This window comes from Saimiri boliviensis, chromosome 16 (assembly GCF_048565385.1).
Source record: "Saimiri boliviensis isolate mSaiBol1 chromosome 16, mSaiBol1.pri, whole genome shotgun sequence".
In the NCBI taxonomy this organism is placed as follows: domain Eukaryota; kingdom Metazoa; phylum Chordata; class Mammalia; order Primates; family Cebidae; genus Saimiri; species Saimiri boliviensis.
This window is the reverse complement of record NC_133464.1, coordinates 38,072,301-38,096,949: the sequence shown is the minus strand read 5'-3', so window position 1 is coordinate 38,096,949 and position 24,649 is coordinate 38,072,301. Positions and strand designations below refer to the sequence as shown.

The following is a 24,649-nucleotide window of genomic DNA, read 5'->3' as shown; positions in this document are numbered from 1 at the left end:
AGAAAGGTTATCAAAGCACACAAAAGCATGATATAGTATTTGCCTTGCTATTATAAGGTATAACAAAAGTAGTTATTATTAAAAGATTATTTCAAAAGTAACTAAGTTGCAGCAGTTTGCATGTCTGGACAGCCATGTCAGACCTAACAAGACTGGCCAGGCTTTTCCTCCCTTTTGTCCACCAATGACTCTGGATGTTCACCACGCAGTGAAGAAAGAGATCTCTTAGTTGGCAGCCAAATGGCCAAATGTATATGCTTGTCCCAATAAATAACCTATCAATTTTTCAAAGATATCCCTTCACAGCTATTATTTTTCTAGATTTCTCAAATGATGCCTTTAGCTATATTAAATTTTACGTATAATCCAATTACTGTACTCATTTGACATTTTTATTGGCAATGCTGTTAAATATCTATATTCATTTCATGCAAATATCCCCCAAGAATTCTGACTACATTACCTTTTACCTTTTTGAAAACATTCTTTCATGTCTACATATTCTTCTTTACACTTTCATTATTGCATAGGATGCAGGTTACAACAGGACATTGCCTCAGAGCGTGGGCCTGATGATCAGACTTCCTGGTTTAGTCTCTATCATGCATGTAAGTCTAGGTATATGCCTTTTTTTCTGATTTCAGTTTTCTTATCTGTAAAATGCTGGTAACATTTTGCTTCGTATAATTTTTTTAAGACTTCAAAGAGACTGTATATAAAATGGTCTTTTATAAATGTTCATAGATAATATTTAAATAATTATAATCAGCAATAGTAGTAATAGAAGTATTTCACTTATTCTTCCCAAACTGATTTTAGAATGGGTGTACTAACCTGATTTTCTTTGGCTCTTTGCAGACCCACTAGGTTTTGGGTGCTACATTCTTTATAAAACTATTATATAACTAAAAGAGAAATGTTAAAAAGGTTTGTTTTTTGTAAATGATGACAGGAATTAACAAAAGACTAATCCACACAATTAATATATAACTGGAATATATTAATATATAATCATGGTAAGTAGCAGCAATGAATTATTTTATCTGTTTAAAACTGTGATGATGTACACACTAATTACACAGAAATACAAGTCACCTCAACCTAATGAGGACATCTAACGTTTTCTGATGACTAAAGACAACCACGAAGTGTCTGAGAGCACTTCCTAGCCAGCAAATTCTGTATCTGATACAGTGCTAAACAAAAAGCTTTACTGGTTCTCCTTTATGTGATTATCCAGAAATACACTGTTTAAGAGAAAGACATTTATTACTGAGCATATTTAACAAATAGATCACTGGAGAAGTTATCTACAAAATGAACTGCAATTTGAGCCCTGGAAAACTTTCAAAATTACTTGAAGAAATTAAAAAAACTACACAGGAAATAAGATGCTAAAATTTCAAAATTAACCTGCATTTAGGGCAATATGAAGTCAGCAATACCAACCCCTCTGTGCCATTACATATGTTCCTCTTATCACCCTGACGATGTTCTTTCCCCACCTCTGCTTTTCCACATTTTACCAACCATGCTTGTCCCTTCTGGGAACTTCCATAAGATGTGTCTTGTGTGTACTTAAATAAATTAAATCCAGTATTATTTTTTCCTTTTTGGAGCATTTCTCCAATTCTAAAACATAACACAATAAAGTGAGAAAAAAACAAAACAAAACAAAATTAATTCAACAGAAATTTAGAATACACTTTTTAATTAAGAAATTATATAACTGCAAAGCATTTACTTGGGCCTTGTTACTTCCTGCCAGCCTCTTAATAAGCATGACCCATAAAAATAGAAACAGTATAATTTTGAAAAATTGAATAACTTATTATACCCAGGAAGTTCCTATTACCCTATTTTGCTATTTGATGCTGAATATGACTAAAATAAATGTTGCCAATAGAGACAGTACATTTGAGGAAGTCCATTGCTGTAACTCAGATATTCTTTTAGACTAGGGTTTCTTGACATCTGCACTACGGACATGTACACCAGATTAAGTCTTCATTGTTGGGGCTGTCCTGTGTACATTGCAGGATGCTTAGCAGCATCCTTGGCTTCTACCACTACATCCCAGTAATATCCCCTCATTTGTGACCATCAAAAATGCCTTCAGAAATTGCCAAATGTTGCAGAGGAGAGGGTTAAGTGAAGCAGCCCGTTTCAGAAACAGTTTTATAATTACTGATACTATGGACTCATTAGAAAAGAACCTTAATTTTGGCCAGGCATGCTGGCACAAGCCTGTAATCCCAGCACCTCGGGAGGCCAAGACAGAAGAATTGCTTGAGCCCAGGAGTTTGAGACCGGCTCTGGCAATATAGCAAGACCCCCAACTCTATAAAAAGTAACAATAAAAAAAAAAAAAAAAAACAAGATGGACACGGTGGTGTGCACCTATAGTCGAACTAATCTGGCTGAAGTGGCATGATCACTTGGGCCTGGGAGGTCAAGGCTGTGACCCATAATTGTTCCAATGCACTTTAGCCTGGGCAATAGAGCAACACCCTGCCTTGAAAAGAAAAGGGGAGTGGAGGGGAGGGGAAAGGAAATGGGAAGGGAATGGAAAGGAAGAGAGGAGAGGGGAGGGGAGGGGAGAGGGGAGGGGAAGGCAGAGGTAAAGGGATGGGAAGGGAGGGGAAAGGAGAGGGGAAGGGAGTAGAAGAGAGGGGAGGGGAGAGGAAAGGGGAAGGGAGGGGGAGGGGAGAGGGGAAAGGAAGGAAGAGGGGAAGGGAGGGGGAAGGGAAGAGAGTGAGGGGGAAGGAAGGGGGAAAGGAGAGGAGAGAGAGGAGAGGGGAGGGGAGAGGAGGGGAAGGGAGGGGAGGATGGGAACTTAATTTTATGTTGAATTATAATGCCCAATAAAACTGTAACTCAATATTAAAAGAAAACAAGACCTGTCATAAAAGCATAATTACAATTTGCTTTAGAATATATCTGCTGTAAAATTAGCAATATTTCCTTCTATCCTTTCTGCATATCCAAGTTTCTCCAACAAAAGGTACAAAGATCCCAGAAAGGGGCTGCAAATTTGCTTACTAGTTCAAGCAATGACAACTGAAAGAAACCTGAAGATTTACATATGATATAGTAACAAAGGAAAACTCCCTGGCCCCATTCTTAGACATGGCCAATGAGGATCTACGAAATTCGCCTCAAAAGTCTCCAAAGTAAGAAATTACAATTACCCATATTAATATGGTGACTTAACTTTCAACAGGAAACAGAAGATAAGAGTTTTTATTTTTGGGTCTACATCAGATTGGCTGGATGGGACCTTTAGACTTTGCTTTCCTTCACAAAAACAAAGACTGGCTCCTATACCAAGAATGAAATATCTCACAATATGAACTGAAATATAAACCTGCTTATATTTTATTAATTTTGTTAGAAATAAGTAATACAATTTAATATCTCCTTGTGGTTGTTCCATCTAGTTCCAGTTAAGAACAATAAAAATGATCACAAGTCATGTAAATAAACCGCTGAAGAAAAGGGGAAAGAGTGCTCCTTATAAAAAATTAAAGGATATGCTGGACAGTAGGGCAAGAAACACAAGTTTGAACACTGGATACTTTCTGGAAGATTTTACTGTTGATTCATAGGAATAAAAGAAGGAATTGGTTTTAGAAGATAGGAGATATGCAGAAAAGCAAACTACAAATTCACTTCTTTTAGCACATGCAGTTTTGTTGCACCGTCTATATCTGTGCTGTCTGGGTAGCCACTTGTTACAACTACTGAGCAGCTGAGACATGACTAGTCCAAATTTAGATGTGTGCAAAAAGCATATTGGATTTTGAAGACTTAGTATGAAAACCAGAATTTAGAATGTCTCATAATTTTTGAATTAATTACATGTTGAATGGGATTTTGATTATACTAGGTTAAATTATTAATTTTTTAACTTTTTTTTTTCTTTTGAGACCAAGTCTCACTCTGTCGCCCAGGTTGGAGTGCAGTGGTACGATTTTAGCTCATGCAGCCTCCGCTTCCCAGGTTCAAGTGATTCTACTGCCTCAACCTCCCAAGTAGCTGGGATACAAGCACACACCACCATGCCTAGCTAATTTTTGTATATTTACTAGAGACGGGTTTCACTATGTTGACTGGGGGGTCTCGAACTTCTGACCTCAGGTGATCTGCCTGCCTGGGCCTCCCAAAGTACTGGAATTACAAGCGTGAGCCACTGCACCCAGCCAGTTTTTTTTTTTTTTTTTTTTAACTTGTAAAATGTCTACTAAAAAACAGAAATAATAACTTCTTTTAGTTTCTACTAGAACACTGAAGATTACATGTGGATTGAATTCTATATCCCTCGACAAAGCTGTTCTCACTCTTACAACGGTGGCTCTCACACTGAATTGCTACCATGATCTTCCTTGTAGCTTCCACCCAAGCTTTCTGGAAATTAAAGAACAGGGGGAGTTTCGAATGTCACAAAATTGGAAGAATGCCACTTTCCTTTACTGCCCAGAAGCTGGATATGTTAAAAGCCCTTAGCATATTAGTCAGTCTCAAACAACCAACTGCTCTAGGGACAATCTCAGGTATGCCCCCACTAGAAAACAGGAAGGTGATCTCATTTGCTAGGCTGACTTCAGCAACTTCGTATTTGGTGAAACCCAACTTTGTATCTTTTATTTATTTATTATTTATTTATTTTTTCCTCTTTTTTCTTAGGAAGACCTGACCCAAAACAACTTTGCATCTTTAGCACTGACCTCTTTTTCCCCTGAAGATCCAGAACTATATTCCAACTACCCCTTAACATCTCCAGCTGGACATTCCATGGGCGTGGCACAATTAACGAATTTAAACCAAATTCAGTATCTCTGACCTCCACACCCCTTTAAAAAAAAAAAAAAAAAAAACCACCCCACAAGCAAGAAAGACAGATTCTGCTCTTTATCATGAATTTTCCCTCAAGAAATGACATCATCATTAACACAACCATGTTTCTGGGGCTAGCAACTTTTCCCTTGCTACCCCACATAAAAACTTGTTACCAGAATCCTTGGCCAGTCACAGCCAGCCTTTCCTCCCTATTCCAATTGCCATTTTCCTATATATGATGGTATTTTCTCCCATCCCACCACCAAAGACATTTTGGGACAGAGGAAAATTGTTCCTTTATGTCTACAGCTTAACTAATTTAACTAGCATCAGAGGAAAATCGGAGCAATCATTGATGCTAGGTAAAATGTAAGGTCATAAGGAAGCCTTAGAAAATATGACTGTATTTTATATTAAATATATATTATTTATATTAGATATATTAAAGGAAAAATCATGAAGTCTACTAGCAGACAAGGATAAGTGACTTACAAAGAAGTTAAAAGTATATATGATTAGATATATATAAATATAGTACATGTATATGGTAATGTACCATAGATGTATAACTATATATCTGAGGTAAAAGTAATATATTTATATATTAAATGATTCTCATTATGGTTACTTCAAGTAAATATAAAGGGACATTTTAAGAACCTTATTTTTCAACACATTATTAGGTAAATGCTGTCTAAAAACAGATATTACTTCTAGATTTTAAAAGGGCAATGCATAATAAAACTTTATTTTGCTCCTAAGTAAATGGTTTAGTCTGTAAGATCAGACAATGGTGAATTATTATCACCTTTTGACAGTATAAAATTGCAGGATCAACAGCCTCAAATACTGCAAAATGCAACTCTTCTTCTTTTACCATTAACTTTAAAGCCTATTAAATAAATTCTGAAAAAAGCTGGAGATACATAAATGGATGAGAAACATCAAGGCCTACTGGAATCCTGGAAAAATGACAATATTCACAACCAATGTAAGTCTCAAAAAGTGACTGCACAACTGACCTGCTTCCAGTATTAAAAATAATAATTGAAATTAATTTAATGTCAAATAATTTAGAACTAGATGAACAGGATTATGAGACATTCAAACAACTCAGTATGTATACATTAAATATGTAGCTCTTTGTCTTGATGTAAAGGATCACAAAGAAATGAAAAAAAAAAAAAGTATGTTCCAATAACTTTAGAAATAATGCATATGAGAGAAAAAAAAGCATGTTAAAATGATAAACACTCAAAAGTGGAGCTGAGAGAACATGGAGCAAGATTTTTCACTTGCTTTGACATGTTTCTCAATTTAAAAATAATTTTACATGTTATCCATACAATTAAAAGAAATGCTTGACAATTCAAAATTTGAGGCAAAAAAAGAGTCAAGTGGGCTAAAAGAAAAGCCAATGATTGGGATGAGAAAAATGAAGTTCCTATACAGGTTAACAATTATAAAGTTTAAGAGAGTCATTTTGGTTCTCTAACTAGAAAAGCACACATACATGCACACACGCAGACACTCTCCCATGTATACTCATGTTACATTACAATTTGACTAATACAAACCTTAAAGATATGCACCTGAAACTGAAACGTATGGTCTAAGATATATTTGTAACTGATGTGCTGAATCTGTTATACAGCTTGAAGTGGGATATCAACCCATGTTTGCAAATATTTTCATTATGCAGAGATCTATATTATAAAGTTACCTCATCTAAAAATAATATAACATTTTTTATGTTATAGGGAGTTCTATATTATAAAGTTACCTCATCTAAAAATAATATAACATTTTTTATGTTATAGGGAGTTCCTTGACAATAGACAAATGGATACATTATACTATTATCTTGTGCTAAGTATTTAGCATCCTTAAAAAAGAAATTATGCACCAAATACTTTGTTCTTTTTTTCTTTCTTTCTTTCTTTTTTTTTTTAAACTACATGTAGTAGCCAGTGAGTATATTTGAAAAGATCTTAGTCATAAGGGAAATAAATCTTTTCTGGTTCTGTCTGTGGAAAGTACACAAAAGCAAAAAGATTTACACTTGTCAGATTTTTGAACAAAATATACTGTCTTATAATTATAGCAACTAGCCTCTGCCCTCCCTTGAGTCTTTAATTATCATAGCCGCATTCTCAGATTATATAATAATATCGGAAATTTTTTTTGAGAAAATTCCTAGAGAGTTACTATGAAGAGAACTGGGTTCTTAGTAACAATGCACTTTTGAAGAACTAAAAATATCCTCTGGGTATTTTCTTAAAAAAATCTTTCCAGTTTCCTGTCCACCATGTAAGAAGCTTAGAAGTAGCCACTACATCCTAACAAGTGAAAAGCTGAATAAACTAAAAAAATCAACAACTCTTCTCAGATCTGTTAGAGAAGTCAGGCAAACACTGTTTTCAAGTTGGAGACAAAGTTGGGAAGAAACAGAGAAAGAAAATTTACCAGGGAAGAAAACCCTATGAAAACCAGTATTCAGGCAGGAAACCCCAAATTGTTTATTGATGGATTGCTACAGACTCAGAGTGGACAACTCTGGGAGTTAAAACTCTAGGGGGACCAAGTCACAGTGGACTCCCAACAGGCATATGGTACAATCTGCAATCTTACCTAAATTTAATAAGATTAAGGAATATGTATTACAAAGAGACTTAAGGGCAAAAGACCTGAATAGACACCGTGCAAAGAAGACAAAGATGGCAAGTTAGCATAGGAAAAGATGTTCAACACCATACATCATTAGGGAATTGCAGATTGAAACAATGAGATACCATTACACAACTATTAGAATGGCCAAAATCCAAAACACTAACATCAGCCAAATGCTGGGGAGGATGTGGAGCAATAGGAACTCTCACTCATTTCTGGCAGAAATGCAAAATGTGCAGGCAGCCACTTTGGAAGACAGTTTATTAGCTTCTCACAAAACTAAATATATTCTTACCATAGGATCACCGTGTCACTCTTCTAGGAATCTACTCAAATGAACCGAAACTTATGTCCACACAACCTTTACAGCAGCATTATTCATAATCCCCGAAACTTAGAAGCAATAAAAATGTCCTTCAGTAGCTGAATGGATAAACAGTGGTACATCCAGACAATGGAATATTAATCAGCACTAGAAAGAAATTAGTTATCAAGCCATGAAGGAACTTTACATGCATATTACTGAGTGAAAAAAAAAAAAAGCCAGGCTGAAAGGCTATATCCTATATGATTCCAACTCTATGACATTTTGGAAAAGGCAAAACTATGGACACAATAAAATAATCAGTAGTTGCCAGGTCTTAAGGGAAAGAAAAAGATAAAGAGGAAGAGCATAGAAGATTTCTAGGACAATAAAACTATTTTTTGTACAACCATGACAGCAAACACACATCATTATGCATTTGTCAAAGCCCATTGAATGTACACAGAGTAAGCCCTATTGTAGACTATGGACTTTGAATCACAATGATGTGTCAAGGTAGGTTCATCCACTGTAACAAATGTACCACTGTGGTGTAGGATGCTGAAATTTTTAAGGAGGTTATGTATGTGTAGGCATGGGGGGTAGAAGGGAAATCTCTGTACTTTCTGCTCAATTTTGTTGTGAATTCAAAACTGCTCTAAAAATAAAGCGTATAAAAAAATCCCTTTGTAAGTTTAATCACATATTCTAATTTTAAAATTCAAAACAAAAAAAATATACTCTGTATAATGGTCTCCAAAAAGGCAGTTAAAAAATAAATGGACACTTCGATAATACATTTCCTAATGCACTTCAGGGATACTACAATTAATATTTCGACATACGTAAAAACACTACTGCCAAAAAGTAACCACTACTGCCAAGTCTGTAAAACTGTAACAAGTAGCAAGGTGCTATCTCAAGAGTTCTGAAGCAATAGACCATTCTCTTACACAATTTTATATTACTTAAGCATACTTGTAACAGAGATTCAAATGTAATTCTATTACCCCACATTAATTTTTAGCATTTTCTCAAGACCAATAGAAGGGATTGGTTAATAATGTGAAATACGAGGCAACATGGGCAAATATATCATTCTGCATTTTATCGTTTTTCCCCTAGTAGTAAAGAAAATTGCTACCCAGTGTACTTGTTAAATAAAAGATTAAAATACAATGAAATAAAGCATCATCAGTTGTGCCAGAAGATATAAGAATATGTATGTTCTATTGGGATAGACAAACCAAAGTTCCTATTCAGGTTAACAATCAAAGTATAAGAGAGTCATTTACACACACACACACACACACACACACACACACACACACACACACACGTATGTTTATAACTTGGAATTATTTGTATGTCCCTGAAAAACATCCACTGAAAAAAACCAATTACGGGCACTGAGACACAGCACTCTGCCTCAACTAACCTTAACTTTTTAATTTATTTTCAGTTTTAGAATGGATGATATAAACATTAAAAAATGTTTTTACATTTTATTACCCCTAACAATTAGGACAAGTCATTCAACAATGTTTCTGGAACATCTATTCCTATCAATTATCTTTTAAGTTAAAAAGTTTTCAGAAAAATAATTCCAATTTTCTATGTGGAAAAGTTTCATGTATAATTTAGTACTTGAATAACACTAATAATGCCAATGAATAAATTCTTCATTTTCAATATTCATTTTAGCAAATCTTAATATTTTGACATAGAAAATAAGTTGTCAAGGACAAGCAGAAATATTTATTTAAATGTAATTACTTGACAAAACATTCTGTTTATATTTCTGCAAGCTATTAATTTTACATAAGAAATCACATACAGCTTGGATGCTAAGGTCTGATTGATTGGTTCAGAAATGCAAACACCTAAAAGAAATGCAAAAAGATTGTGCCCCTCAATAACAGATGGGAAGAAAACCTAGCACTATGGGATTATGAAGTGGAACTGTCTCTGAGGTTCAACTCATGGGTTTGTTTTGAAAATTTATTTATTACCAGTGAAACCAATAAATAAGGAAAGTAGCTTGAAAGTATTGATAGATTTCCCCCACTCCACTCCCTTTTTTTTTTTTTTTTTTTTTTTTTTTTTTTTTTTGAGATGGAATCTCACTCTGTTGCCCAGGCTGGAGTGCAGTGGCATGATCTCAGCTCACTGCAACCTCCAACTTCCGGGTTAAAGTGATTCTCCTGCTTCAGCCTCCCAAGCAACTGGGACTACAGGCATGTGCCACCATGCCCAGCTAATTTTTTTTTTATTTTTAGTAGAGAAGGAGTTTCACCATGTTAGCCAGGATGGTCTTGATCTCCTGACCTCGTGGTCCACCTGCCTCGGCCTCCCAAAGTGCTAGGATTAGAGGCGTAAACCACCACGCCCAGCCCCTGATAGATCCCTTCAAAAATAATGTTACAAATGTCTAATTTTATACCATTTATGATCTTACATCCAAATAGTGGGCAACGGAAAAGTAATTGGTGTGATGATAAAACTTGTAAGAGAAAATCTGGGCACCCCGTACTTTCTCACACCAACAGCAACTACAGCTAAGGATACAGAGACATAAGGAGTCCTCAAGTACAAACACAAATAAGCAGGTCCATGCAACAGTGAGCATCTTACTGGCTCCTACCCAAAACTCATTGGTCTTCACATCTCTCATTGTTTATAGAGTAGCTCACAGAACAGAGAAGCTCAAAACAGCCTGCCTAGGTCTTTTTTCCAGTTTATTGGACATTGACAATAGCAAAACCACTGCTCAATTTCAGAAACACTCTATAAGACTCTTAGGTCACCCTAGTTTTAGTGTATACCCCAAAACTTTTTCAATCCCCCAATTATCTCAAAATGGTATCAGAGGCTGGACTTGGTGGCTCATGCCTATAAATCCCAGCACTTTGGGAGGTTGTGGTGGGAGGACAGCTTGAGCCCAAGAGTTCGGGACCAGTATGGGTAACATAGTGAGACTTTGTCTTTACTTAAAAAACAAAATACATATCAGAATAAATTGCAGGAGGCACATTAAGGAGAATCTGACATATTAGGGTTGGTATGAACACAGCCTATGATATTCCAAGGAAGCCAAAGGCCAAAGCAGGACTGTAAGCAGTGCTTCCCAGTTATTTTCATATTATGGAGCACACAGAAAAGGTAGCAGCTCTACTGCACACTAAGGTAAGCAGTTTAGCTTGGCTTTGGCAGGCAGTCCCAAAGGGTAGGAATGCATACCGGAGGTATACCTGTAATCCATCTGTGAGGTGTCAGTGTGACTCCAGATACCATAACAGTAAAAAGCCTTTACCTTAGGATGCAATGCCCTCAACACAGCTACTTTACAAACAAACCCACCACCAACAGCAAAAAACAATAGTGTTGAGAACTGAGGCACCATCAAAATCTCTATACTTTAATAGGTCAATGCTGCCACCATTAAAAGACATTTTTCCAAGACAGTAAGTCTGTCAAATACGTATTTCAGGTGAAAGACTTCAGGGCAAAATATTTCAGTATCAAATCTCCATAAGCAATATTTTATTCTAAAAGCACACCTTATTTTGTTGGCTCATGTCTTCATTCTTCCATTGGACCTGACTAATATACACAAGAATTTGAGCCTCTAATTACCTCCATACCATCCTCTACAGTGACGGGATGTGCAGGGCAAGCAGATCTGATGGGTGGGGAATCTGGCTGTCACCCAGTCAGGGACCTTGTGCTTGTATCTACATGGCTGTTTATGATCCATCCCCTACTGCGTGGTCCATGTAGAAATAACACAGAGGCTGACTTAGCATACCAAGGGCAGGATAGGCAGAGAACATTCATGCAGGTAATTGCACATTACTCCAAAACTCCTGCTCCCCTTTCCACCTTTCATCTTTCCCTTTCCAGAAGCAAATAAATATATTAACATTTCCCACTCTCACCAAAAGGCATAAGATGACTGGAATCTTGGTAGAGGTTATTAAGTCCCTAGTATAATATGCTCTTCAAACTTGGAAATGACTATTTCATACCAGTGAGCTTTCTTTTCCAAGTTCTTGTGATGTAGCTGCTACGTAAATTAAGTAAGAGCAGACCATTCTCAAACTGTAAACTGCAGGGCAATTTTGCAGAAAATATCAAAAGCCATAAAAATGCATGTACCTTTCAATCTAGCAATTGTAACTCTTGGAATTTATCCTAAGGTAATAATTAAGGATGTGCAAAAGAATATTAATTTCCCTGCTGTTTGTAATTACTAAATCTTGGAAGAAAACTAACTGCCCCCAAAGTGGATAGTAGTTAAATAACTTATCACAGAAACAAAAATCACAAATGATAATTTTGAAAGACACAGAAATGTGCCCAATATATAATACAAGCTTGTGCATGTCATTCTTAAGTATAAAAATCAAAATACAGATAAACTATATCTGTATTTGAAGCTACCTCATTATTTTGGGTGCAGTTAAAATTGTGGTAGCTTTACTTTTCTCGTCTCTGTTTTCTGATATTTCTTTAACGAGTATATAATGAACATGTATACTTTTGATAAAGAGAAACTAAAAGAAGAAAAGTAAAAATTTATAGAATAAAAAGATGCCAAAGAAAAAGTATCTGAAAGAGGAAGGATTGTGAATGGGCTTTAGGAAGAACTCCTTACAAGTGTGATTGTGAGGCCCTGAAATGTGCAGCCAACGTTGGTTATGGAATCTATTTTCCTTGGGGATTTGTAAGAAAAGGGTAGCCAAGTCTCATTTGAGGACAGCTTGAATGCAGTCCTGACCTCTGTGGCCTCTTTCAGTTTCATGTGTAAGAAGACTCAGCCAAAATTCAATTTTCACTCACTGATACACAAAGTGGTCAATTCCTTACATTTGCCCCCATCCTCCACAATCCTTTCCCCTATTCAAGAGACAGCAACCCTGAAGTCTTCCACCCAGTAATGAAACCCAATAACATTAAATTTATATGCCCAGTAATGTGCCAGCACTTTACTCAGGAAACACTGTTGAATGTTAGTTACTGTTCTGGAATGTGCAGTTGACTTCTAGCTGACTGACTCATCCATGTTAAAGAAAAATTATAACTAATTTCAGCCACTTAAATATCCCAGACTGAGAAAAAGAAAATTTAAAATTACATGCATATTGACCTGTAAGTTTTATAACTAAAAATTTTATAAATAGTAACCAAAATAACTTCCAGGATATGCTTAAGGACAATTAAAAATACTCATTTCTCACCAGTTCCTTTGCTTTAAAAAGGCCTCTAATTTTGTTTTCTAATACCTTCCTATGAATGCAAATGGAATACTTCCCAAATCCATAATTAGATGCACCTTTGACCAGGGAATCCGTTTTCCTTGCCCATGCAGAAGAGTTCACAGAAGATAGAGAGTCTGAGCATTGGAGGGGTTTAGCTAAGAATGATCAGTTACAATAGGTTTGCACCAGTTACCAAAACTGAGAAAAGTAAGTTTGAATCAGTGCAGAGAGGCACAGAGATGCCAAGGTGAAGGAACTTGCCAAGGCTGGAAAACATGGTCACAAAACCAACAATGCAGAATATGGTAGATGATGTGTAAATGGGAGTCTAAGGGACCCGTCTCCAAGACAAAGTCAAGATTTTAAAAAAGAAATACCACTCCTGCTGAGACTCTCTTGTCTTTTGCCAGGGGGAAGTCCAAGCCATTCCCTATGTAAGCAAGGCATCTGATATAGATAACACTATACAACCCTTAAGGTATATTATTCTCAGTACCAAACATCCGTCATTTTCACAAAACAGTAATCCGGTCATAAAGCAGGTGTTTCCCTTCATCAAGAAGCCTCAGTTATACAGCATTCTTAGGAATATTGTGTTCTGACGAGGTTAGTTTTCTGGATGAGTAAGGGGTTCCCTCTTTTAACTGCAAATTTAAAAGAGAAAATATCAAGTACTTGGGATGGAAATATTCCTAATATCTTCTACACAGAAGGCAAGGGATGTAAGTTAACTTTTTCCTGATGACTCACACTAATAATTATGAACATCAGTGACGATGCAATGCTGCATACTGAGATAACTTCAGGGCCCACTGCAGTGTATCGACGCTCAATGACCTGAAACTGCTGTGCTTCTTGAGTTCTTGTGTCTGCACGTTAGAGTCTGTCAGGCTACTACTTCTCAATATGGTCATGTTCTTTTTATAGATGCTCCTTCTGCCCTATGGTGAAACAGAAAGAACACTGAACTTAGAGTGAAGTCAATTTAGGTTATTATTTCCAGTTGAATGATCCTGGATAAGTCACTTAACATCTTTGGGCCTAAGTCAAATGAGGAAGTTCAGATATCTCTCAAGGTCCTTTCCTTTGCTAAGATGCTTAATTCACATTTGCTGCTTCTCATCTGTTGTAGACTTTGAAATGAGAAAAATAAGCCAGCTGAATTTGCATAGGAAGTAACATAAAATAGAAACATAAGCACACAACATGCTCTCTTATAAGCAAAGCAGAAAAACCTTATGACATCTATTTGTCTTCTCAGAGGCCTTACTTGTATAATTTGTAGTCACTGATGGGGTCTCAGACAGCCAGGCTTTCTGGATAACTATGATTGTATTTATGATACTTCACTATATTTCCATAGGCTTCTATTTTACCTAATACTCTCAAGGCAAATCATTATCGGATAACGGCTCTATTTCAGGCCACCTAAGAACAGAATCTGTATATCTTTCGTCATCTATGCTTGTCACCAAATTGCAAAGTGAATACTCTCATCTTGAGACTTTGATTTATTTAATGATTTCAATGAAACTTCAGAAAGTTTTCTAAAAGATGATGCTTGCAAAAACATAAGAGACAGTAGAATGTAAAGAACATTTTTCCAAAGTCCATAAAGAAAGAGAATTTATTCATCTTTTATTTTCTAGAGTCCTTAACACATGATTTGTCTATTAGTAGCACCATCAGGAACTTTTAAAACCACATCCAAGTCCACATCTCTTCTCCCTCTACTGTAGTTCATCCCTGAGAAATCCAGGTCATGCCCACAACTATACGTCCAGTTCTGCACAGATCATCCATCTTCAGCTCCCACCTCTTCCCTGAGTTCCAGACCTCTATTCCCTATCATAATCTCAGTTTGATTTCCCATAAAATGTCTTAAGAATGTTTATATTGCCTCCTCATCTCACATCTCTCTCCCTTACACCATACTTTAAAAAAACTTACAGCAATTATTCTAAAATTCTTCTGCTATATTGTAGAGCGTGAAGAATACTAATCTAAAGGAATACTGGGTGAGTGCTGGGTCAGGAGGGAAGAAGATTCAAGAAATATAAATCCAAAATTACTGAGGGGCCAGAATACAAAAGCTACCTTTTTGGAGGTTCTAAAGCAGTCAATCCTAGGCAATGATTGGATAATCAAAGTTTATACTGCCTGGAGTGAACTGAACATGTGACTATATAAAAGTAGAGAAGGGGGTTATAAAGCCCATGAAGCTGGGTGTTATCTACAATTCCCTATTTATCCCACATCCAAAATGACTGCTGGCAAACAGGTCCCAGGTAAGCTTCTAAGTTTTCCTCTACTGCCCTCAACAATGTACACCACTGGGATTTTTTTGTTTGTTTTGTTTTTTTTTTGAGACAGAGTCTTGCTCTGTCACCAGGCATCAGGCCAGCATGCACTGGCACGATCTCGGCTCATTGCAACCTCCGCCTCCCAGGTTCAAGCAATTCTCCTGCCTCAGCCTCTGTGCCCAGCTAATTTCTATATTTTAGTAGAGACGGAGTTTCACTGTGTTGGCCAGGATGGTCGATCCCTTGACCTCGTGATCCGCCCACCTTGGCCTCCCAAAGTGCTGGGATTACAGGCATGAGCCACTGTGCCCGGCCACTGCTGGGCTTTTTTTACACTTTTTCTCTCCTCACTTTAGGACATGCCCACAATTGAGTTTGCCTTGGAAGGGATAAACTCCTTCTTTACTGACAGAACTTCTTTGTATCCTTCAAGCCCTCATTGTGAGTCTGTAAAGATTCCTTTACTTCTGCCATGCTAAAGGAGTCATTTCCTCTGTGTTCAGATTCTGCACTAGATTAAGAACTCCTCAGGGCTGAGCCCTATATAACACTTACCTCTGTCTCCCCAGTCCCTGGGATACTGCTTGGCACCATACACAACTACAATAAGTGTTCAGGATATACATGGAAGAAGCAGTACTTCCACCGCTCTCACTTAACAACAGGCCATTCTCAAAATTTTCATAGGGCTCCCATCAAATCTTCCTCTTAATGCAGTACAGACAGAGAGAACATGTTTTATGTCTACCTGTTAGATACATACAAGCAGGCATCTCAATTTACCCATCTTTTGTTCTTAACATACAGAGACCTCCTTACAATTTTAGACTTCATCTAACCAAAACCTAACAAATCCCACAGTGTGTAGTTAGGCTCAGCGAGTGCTTGTTGTTGTTTGACCTCTTCATGCCAGTGGCACAAGGAGAGTTACAGGTCTTTAGTGACCTGGCTCGGTGGCTCACGCTGGTAATCCCAGCACCTTGGGAGGCTAAGACGAGCGGATCATGAGGTCAGGAGATCGAGATCATCCTGGCCATGATGAAACCCAATCTCTACTAAAAAAAAAATAAAAATAAAAATAAAATAAAATAAAAATTAGCCAGGCACGGTGGCATGCACCTGTAGTCCCAGCTAAGTGAGTTGAGATCATGCCACTGCACTCCAGCCTGGTGAAAGAGCAAGACTCCGTCTCACAAAAAAAGTTACTAGAGCCAGGTATGGTGGCTCACACCTGTAATTCCAGCACTTTAGGAGGCTGAGGTGGGTGGATTACCTGAGGTCGGGAGTTCGAGACCAGCCTGACCAACATGGAGAAACCTCGTCTCTACTAAAAATACAAAATTAGCCTGGTGTGGTGGTGCATACCTGTAATCTCAGCTACTTGAGAGGCTGAGGCAGGAGAATTGCTTGAACCTGGGAGATGGAGGTTGCAGTGAGCCGAGATGGCGCCACTGCACTCCAGCCTGGGCAGCAAGAGCTAAACTCCCTCTCAAACAAACAAATGACAACAACAACAAAATACAGGTCCTTAATTTGATATATAGCTGATGCAATTTGTATTAAACTAGGTCCATTCATCTTACATAGTTTATACTTTATTTCCAGTGTAGCACAGTGAGAAAACACAGAAGGTAGAATCTGATAAGGAGGATTTAAACCATAGCACCAACACTTCCTTCTTGTGTGACCAATTTTTTCTATCAAAAAATGTAGATATTATAATCTACTTAAGTTTTTATTTATTATTAACCAAATGAGAAGCCACATGGCAATGCACTGTATAAATCACAAAGCACTGTATGAATACTCGTCTGGTCGCTGGGTTTTTTTTGTTCTTGTTACCATAGTATGTCTTAGTACAATAATGGCATACTCAAGTTCATATGTACTGTCTTATTATCTCAGATCTGACATAATTGCGAAAACTGCTCTGAGAGTTCTGACTTCCTGGGAGCAGCATCACAGGGGATCTGAGTGGGCTTCCTCAAGCCATTTTGGGCAGGCTGAAGAAGCTTGTTGGTATCTATATGCGTCCAGGTTGGTAGGGCCAGCTTCTGCCAGTTCTACCATATGCCAACTGGCGACACACAGGAGCATGCTAGTACCACCAGCTCCACATATACACATCCACTGCCACCCCCAAGAGGTACCAGACTGTTGGACAACTTGGCTGCTAGCCTATGAAAATGTGGAAACGCTGAAGACACATTAGCCAGCAAAGCACATACTGACAGCTGAATCAAATGTTTAGGCTCTTCGATGTACCCAAATAAATCGTTTGTGTGTTCTAACAAATGTTTTCTTTGGAAAGCATTTTTCAGTGCAGATGCTTTCAAAAGTACCCATTTTTTATGGGTTAAATCAAGGGCTCAAAGCAGCAGAAGGGTGGGGAATGTTTTTAAACAAAATTGCATCAGCTGCAAAAAAAAAAAAAAATCTTAACATTGACTGAGGGAAGGCATCTTTGAAAAACAGAAATATTGCCAGTGGTTTTCAAAGTTAAATTTTTACAAATTTTTAAGTGTCAAAAAATTATAAGCATCCCGAAATAAGAAATTTATTCAAACTTGGCAAGGGACAAAAAACTGTGCTAATTTTAAAAATATATATTGATAAACATGGTTCCACCAAAAAAATGCAATCAAGCAAGGAGTCAAGAAGTTAGGAATTATAAATTAAACTCTTCTTGCCAGAGATTTTCAATAAGCAATTGCAAACACATTTAAGAATTTTTATACTGAGGATAATGGTTTGGGCGACAATCATAATGCAATCCAAATACATTAACTTCCTTCACAAAACAGACTATACAACCAAACCCCAGACAGAGCTCTCAACATATTGCCAGCCTCTAATGCAGGCACAGTAATATACTGTTAAGAGACAGAACAACTGATCCCTGTTCTTAGGCAACAATGTAATGCATATGTAATTTATTTGGGCTATGCTACCCTTTTCCAGTTTAAGTACACCCCCATAACAATATCTTTTAAGACACGAAAAGTTACTAAACCATAAACTATAAAGCTGATACCATGGATGAACCTGCTTTTAAAAAAGCATGGTGGATATTTCTCCTGAGGCTCAAAACAAGGAAACTTCATCTTAATAGTGACTAGTTTCATCACCATCAAGAGACCTTATATGCAACTACTGACATCAATGAAAATACTACATTTGCAATGGTGACGTGAGCTATGAATAAACAGAGCTAATAGGTCCAGCACAATGGCTCCTGCCTGTAATCCTACCACTTTGGGAGGCTGAGGTAGAAGGATCACTTGTGACCAGAAGTTCAAGACCACCCTGGGCAACACAGAAAAACCCCATTTCATTTATCAAGAAAGCTAATTGATCTTTTTAAGTGAACTGATCAGATGACTATAGGGCAAGGGTTTTAAACAGTATTGTTCTCCATTCACAAATTAACTGGTTGTACAACTACACTAGCCAAATCAGACTTTTGGTGCTACAGAATCATTAAGTATTCATTAAATCAAACCAAGTGATATAAAATGATGCTCAGGAAAAGAAATGCTGACTTATAACAAATGCCGAAGAAAACCTTAAAATTCTGAAATGCTTTGAGTAAAGGGAGGAAAGAATATAATATCCATAAATATGTAAAATCACAGCAACCTGCTAAATGATTTAAACCACAGATGAAGAATTTAAAGACTAATATTATGAGTTTTGATTCAAGAATAAAGAACCACTGACAAAAACAAAATCAACAACAACTGAAACTTCCCCATTATCCTCATACATTTTCACTGTAAATGTTCCATTAAAGAATGTCTTTAAAACAGTCTTTAAAGTTCAACTCTCTATAATTAATTGAATTCATAAAATTATCAATATAATTGAATAATAGTTTATAACAGCATGGTGGTTCCTCAGGCACATATAGTACATCTTTAATACATACTATGAATAATTTCCTTATCAGACATCTCAATAGTATTGAGTATAACACCAATTGCATTTAAACATAAACATCATAAGCTGGATGTGAAGGTTGATTCTGGGTTTCTTATAAACCATAAATTTCAGTTTATTTTTATCACCTAGTATGCCTCAGATGGAATTCGTAGTAATCACAGCTACAGTGGAGCAACTTCAAACATAAATGAAACAAATAACTGGCAGATCGATACGAGGTGACAGACTCCCAGCTGAAATCTTGCCCCTGCGTGACCCAGTACTGCCCTTCTGCACTCTAAAGACTTAATGAATCACCAGGAGCACACCAAGATTGTGTGTGTTTTGCCCATGTGAGAGCTGGATTTATATCAGCACCAAAAAAGGATCATCCCCTGCCATGAGACAAATACAATAAAGGACTCGTTTCTACAAGAAACTGGACATGATGGTTTCATGCAGCATATGTATGTATCGTATAAACACTTCATCATTTTAAACTAAAACATCAAGAATGACAGAAAATCAGAAAGCCTAATGAGGGGATAATTTTAAATGATATACAGTTTGTAGCAAGTTGTTTCTATATTGGCAAAAGGAAATGGTGCAACAGCAATATACAAAAAGCAGAAATGTAAAACCCATTTAGCTTTCTGAATATGCTTTGCCCCAGGAAATGTATAAAATAACTTTGTTATTTAACACTGAAGATACACCTGTGGGCACCAAAGTAGTCTTACTTAAAATAATCACCCTGTGGAGAAATCTTAAGTTCTTCAATAAATAAAAATCTATGCAATAGGGCTCTTACCAGTAAAAAGGAAAGCCACTATATGAGACAAAATGCCACCAATCTCCCTCAGAGGTAGCTTCCTGCCATTTAGCTGAAAGATACAAAAATAGTCTGCATGTCTTTATAAAAGTTCAGTATCTCAGAGGCTCTTTGAAAAGGCATCATTGTCCATATATGACCAAAACAGAGCAAGGACATTTTGACAGACTTGCACAGACTCCAGCCCAGCCCTTCCCCAGAATAAGTTCCATCCCACTCCTCACCTTGAATTACAGCAAAATGGAAGATACAATAACCAATGCTCAAAGTGTAGCTCCCTAAAAAAATGGACAGGTCTCAACTATAGTATGAAAGGTGGAAAGAAAGATAAACCAACGCTGTATCACAGGACACAGAATATCTGCCCAGCAAGACAAGTAAAACAAAGAATATGGAAAATAGGTAAACATAGCACAGGACAAAAAGGAAGTAAAGAAAGAAGAAATGAAAGAAAGAGAAGGAAGAAAACAGCATGCAAAGGAGGAAAAAGCACTCACTCCTAACATTTACACAACCTAAAAGAAGAAGGTTTCATGTAGCAGGACTTCCAAAAGTGATTATTAATGAACAGGGGCTCAAAGGTGAAAGGATAAGACAACAGAAAGATGTCACCAAGCCAATAAAACATACTGAAGACTAAAAATGTATCAATTCAGTACTCATAAACACAATAAAAACAGCATGAAAATGAAGAGACATGATTAAAAATAAAGGAAAATGCTAAAATTGAATTAATAATGTAGAAGAAAGGCTTGATTCCAAAGAATAAAGAGGAGAAAGACAAATATTCTTTTTTAATGGAGAAAAGATAAGAGGCAGGAAGAACAAAGACAGCCTGAAAATTGCTGATCCTGAAGAACCCAAAAATTGGACAGAAAAATATTTCAAGTAAAAATAATATAAACTTTCCCTAACACAAAGAACAGATTGAAATAACAGAGAGTGTTCCAGGAAAAATTGTTACAGAATGATCCAAAAAAAAAGTTATATCCTTAAGTCACTGAACTTCGAGACAAAAAAAAAAAAAAATCTGCAGGTGTTCAGGCAGTAAAGAGCAATTCACTGACGTGGGGGAAAAAATCAGACTGGTCTCACCCTTCCATTAGGAACACTCAATGCCAGAAGACAAAGGAGCAACGTTTACAGATTTCTAAGTGCAACCCAAGAATTTCACAAGGCCAAATATCTTTTGACTGTAAAAGAAAATACATTTAAATGTGCAAGAAGTCAGGAAATGCATCATCCACAAGACTTTCATAAAATAAACTCTTTAATAATAAAATCCAGTCAAACGAGTCATTAACAGAGGTGCTATGGCAAAAGGATTACTTTGACACTAAATTTCTACAAAGTTCTGAGGAAACGTATGATTTGGTTACTTTATTTAGTCAATTGGAACTTAGAGTAGGAAAGTAGCTGTTTAATACACTCAAATATAAAACTTCTCAGGGAATGCAGAATTTGTGGTATTTTCTTAAAATTATTTGACAATGAAATCTTGTTGACAAATAAAAAATCATGAAAAATAACCAGGGATGAATATCAAATAGATTTTAATACAAAAACTATTATTTGCTGTTTGACTAGCAGATAAACTCTTTAAGAGCATAGTACAGGTTTCTTAATTTTCCAGAGGACCAGATAGAAACTTCTACGTGAGCAGTTAGCTTGTAAATTTACTAAATCTTCAATCATTAAAAGGAAATCTTGAAACTTCAGTGCAACCTTTACCATAGGTTTATCACTGTATGTTCCTATTTTAAAAACTTAATTATTCCATTAGTAAAAGATGTATGCTCATCTAAAAATCTAACTACATATTGAGTATGTAATTAAAAAGTGAAAGTTTTTTGTTCTGTTTCTGCTTTTTTCAGCTCTTTCCTGCCTATAAGGCCAACCTTCTCTGCTCAGCCCATCAGAACGCTCATTCTACTGTATAGAATGAGGTATTGTCCAATTCTATAATTACAAATAAAATCAAATTAGATCTTTAAAGCATATTTGTTGTAGTTTTGTTTTGTAACAGGCTTAAAAGATCTCATTTTCCAAACCTGATTTTCTTGGTATCATTTCTCACTTCCTTCTTATATTCAACCCCACATACACTCAATAATTAAATCTTCATTTTATCTACCTCCTAAACATGCTCCAAATCTACTCATTTTTTCCATGTCTACAGCCAAGCTTAGGCACAACTAAAGACACCCTCACCATCAGCCCCTTAATCCGGCTGTCCAACCTTATTTTTCATTCCAGTGATTTTCACATGCACTGAATTCCTTAAAGAACAAATCTCATCATGTCCATTTCTTTCCTAAAGCTCCTCACAGACATACCTTCTTAGGTTCTAAGTCTCATTACACTTTGGGCTCCTCCTCCCTTCAGCAGGTATATTACTCTGAGCACTCTACTCTCAAATCCAGTCGATCTTTCCTCAGTTCCTCAACTGTGCACTGAACTCCTGGCCTATGTTCCTTCTCCACCACTCTTAACCCTCCTTTGGTTTACCTCTAGCCATCTGTAGGTCTCTTTTAGCTTAAGTATCCTTTGCACTGAAAAATCTTCACAAGAGAACCCCAACCTCAACCAAATTTAAGTTGGGCAATCCCAATATGTGTAGTCACAAACCCACATACTTTCAATCAAAGCTTTTCCACACTGAATGGAGAAGTGTCTTTATGCTGGTCTGCATTTACTAGTAAACCCCATGCAAGCACACATTGTACCCACTATATTCATGGTTGGAAGCCCAGAAACTGGCACATATAGAGTCATCAAAAAAAAAAAAAAAAAAAAAAAAAAAAAAAAAGCAAGCTGAGGAATTAATGAATGGGCTAGGACAGAAAGTGTTTCGTTTTGCTTTTTGTTGGTGTTTGTTTTCTTGCTGTTTTTACCGCTGATCTGTACACTATAAAGCTTATTTTAATCCTCTCTAAAGCAACAAGTGTAAAAGTTGTTCTTCAGCAGCCACTCTCAATACACTTTTGAAAAATAAATAAATGAAACAGGTACAAAAGTAATTTAGGAGCATGGCCCTCTACAGCATCTCCAAGTTGACAAATGATCATTCCAAGGAACAGGTTGCTCAAGAGAGAAATTGAAGCTTCACCATCCATACACTCTCTTTCAGATCACCCTCACAACAATCATCAGTATTTCTGAATTCTACCTCAGAAACATATGATGAACTTCCCATTATTTTAATGTCAGGTGTTAACACTGCAAGCCAAGCCATCACCATCTCATGCTGCCCCGCAGTAGGGTCCCTACTTCAGTTTTTTTGTAATCTTCTAATCCATTTTTCTATATAGAAGCCCATGTCATCTTTGCAGAACTCTTGATCATATAAGTCTCCTGCTTGCTATTTTTTAATAACTGACTACACTTAGAGTGATGTGAAATAATATCCACACCATGCTGAAAAAAACTAGCTAGCCAGAGTATGTATGTTAAATTCAGACTAACAGGGATTTAAGTAAAATGCATTACAAGGAAGATCACTAAGCAATGAGACATAGAGTCAATTTCCTAGGAGTAATTTTTAAACTTCTAAATGAGTACACCTACTTAGCATGGTTCAAAACGTATAAAGTCAAAATTTTTAGAAACACAAGGAGAAACTGACAAAGCTATCATTAGAATTAGAGATTTCAAACAATTCTTTCATCCATGGGAGGTCGGTCAAGCAAAAATTCAATAAGGTTATAGAAATTTTAAGAAAAGTAAGGAAAAGCTTTATCTATTGGACAAACATAAACGGATGTATACATTAAGAAGATAACATATACACACACACAGACACACACACACACACACACACACACACACACACACATTTATTTATTTATTTATTTATTTATTTATTTAGACTGGGTCTCACTCTGTCACCCAGATTGGAGTGCAGTGGTGTGATCTTGGCTGACTGCAACCTCTACTTCCTGGGCTCAAGCACCTCAGGCTCCTGGGTAGCTAGGACTACAGGTATAAGCCACCATGAACGCCCAGCTAGTTTTTGTATTTTTTTGCAGAGATGCGGTTTCACCATGTTGACCAAGGTGGTCTTGAACTCCTTAACTCAAAGCGATCTGCTGACCTTAGCCTCCCAGAGCTGGGATTACAGGGATGAGTCATTGTGCCCACTTAGATAACACACATTATTTTCAAACACATACAAAGCATTTACAAAAATTATCCTTGAACTATGCCATATAGCAAAGCCATAAAAAATTATACCAAGCAGACTACATGCTATAAATATAACACAATGAAATTAGCACTTGGTAATTTAGTACAGTGGTTTAGAACATACCTCTCAAAAAAAGTTATAATGAAATACAGAAAATGAATAGGATTAAATGAAAATACTTCATATCATAACTAATGGGATTCTAGCAAGTTATTTTATAATATTGACAAATTAATTCTAACATTTATATGGAGAGGCTAAAGACCTAGAATAGCTAATATAATATTGAAGAAGAGCAATGCTGAAGAAATGACATTACCTGACTCCAAGAAT

The 24,649-nt window shown here is 36.6% G+C and overlaps 1 protein-coding gene across 17 annotated transcripts in view; it reads right to left on the bottom strand.

The window, feature by feature from the left end:
* The window catches only part of KLF12 (KLF transcription factor 12), a 466,131-nt gene that overhangs the window by 273,020 nt on the left and 168,462 nt on the right, over nt 1-24,649 (bottom strand). The window contains exon 3 of one of the 17 annotated variants that reach the window (XM_074387620.1): nt 13,912-14,015. The exons of 14 other annotated variants lie outside the window; for them this stretch is intronic. Coding sequence is in view for 1 of the 3 variants with exons in the window: in XM_074387619.1 (XP_074243720.1) it covers nt 13,825-13,842 (18 nt within the window). In the remaining 2 variants the exon portion in view is untranslated. 2 more of the 17 variants (XM_074387621.1, XM_074387619.1) reach the window with 2 other exon arrangements.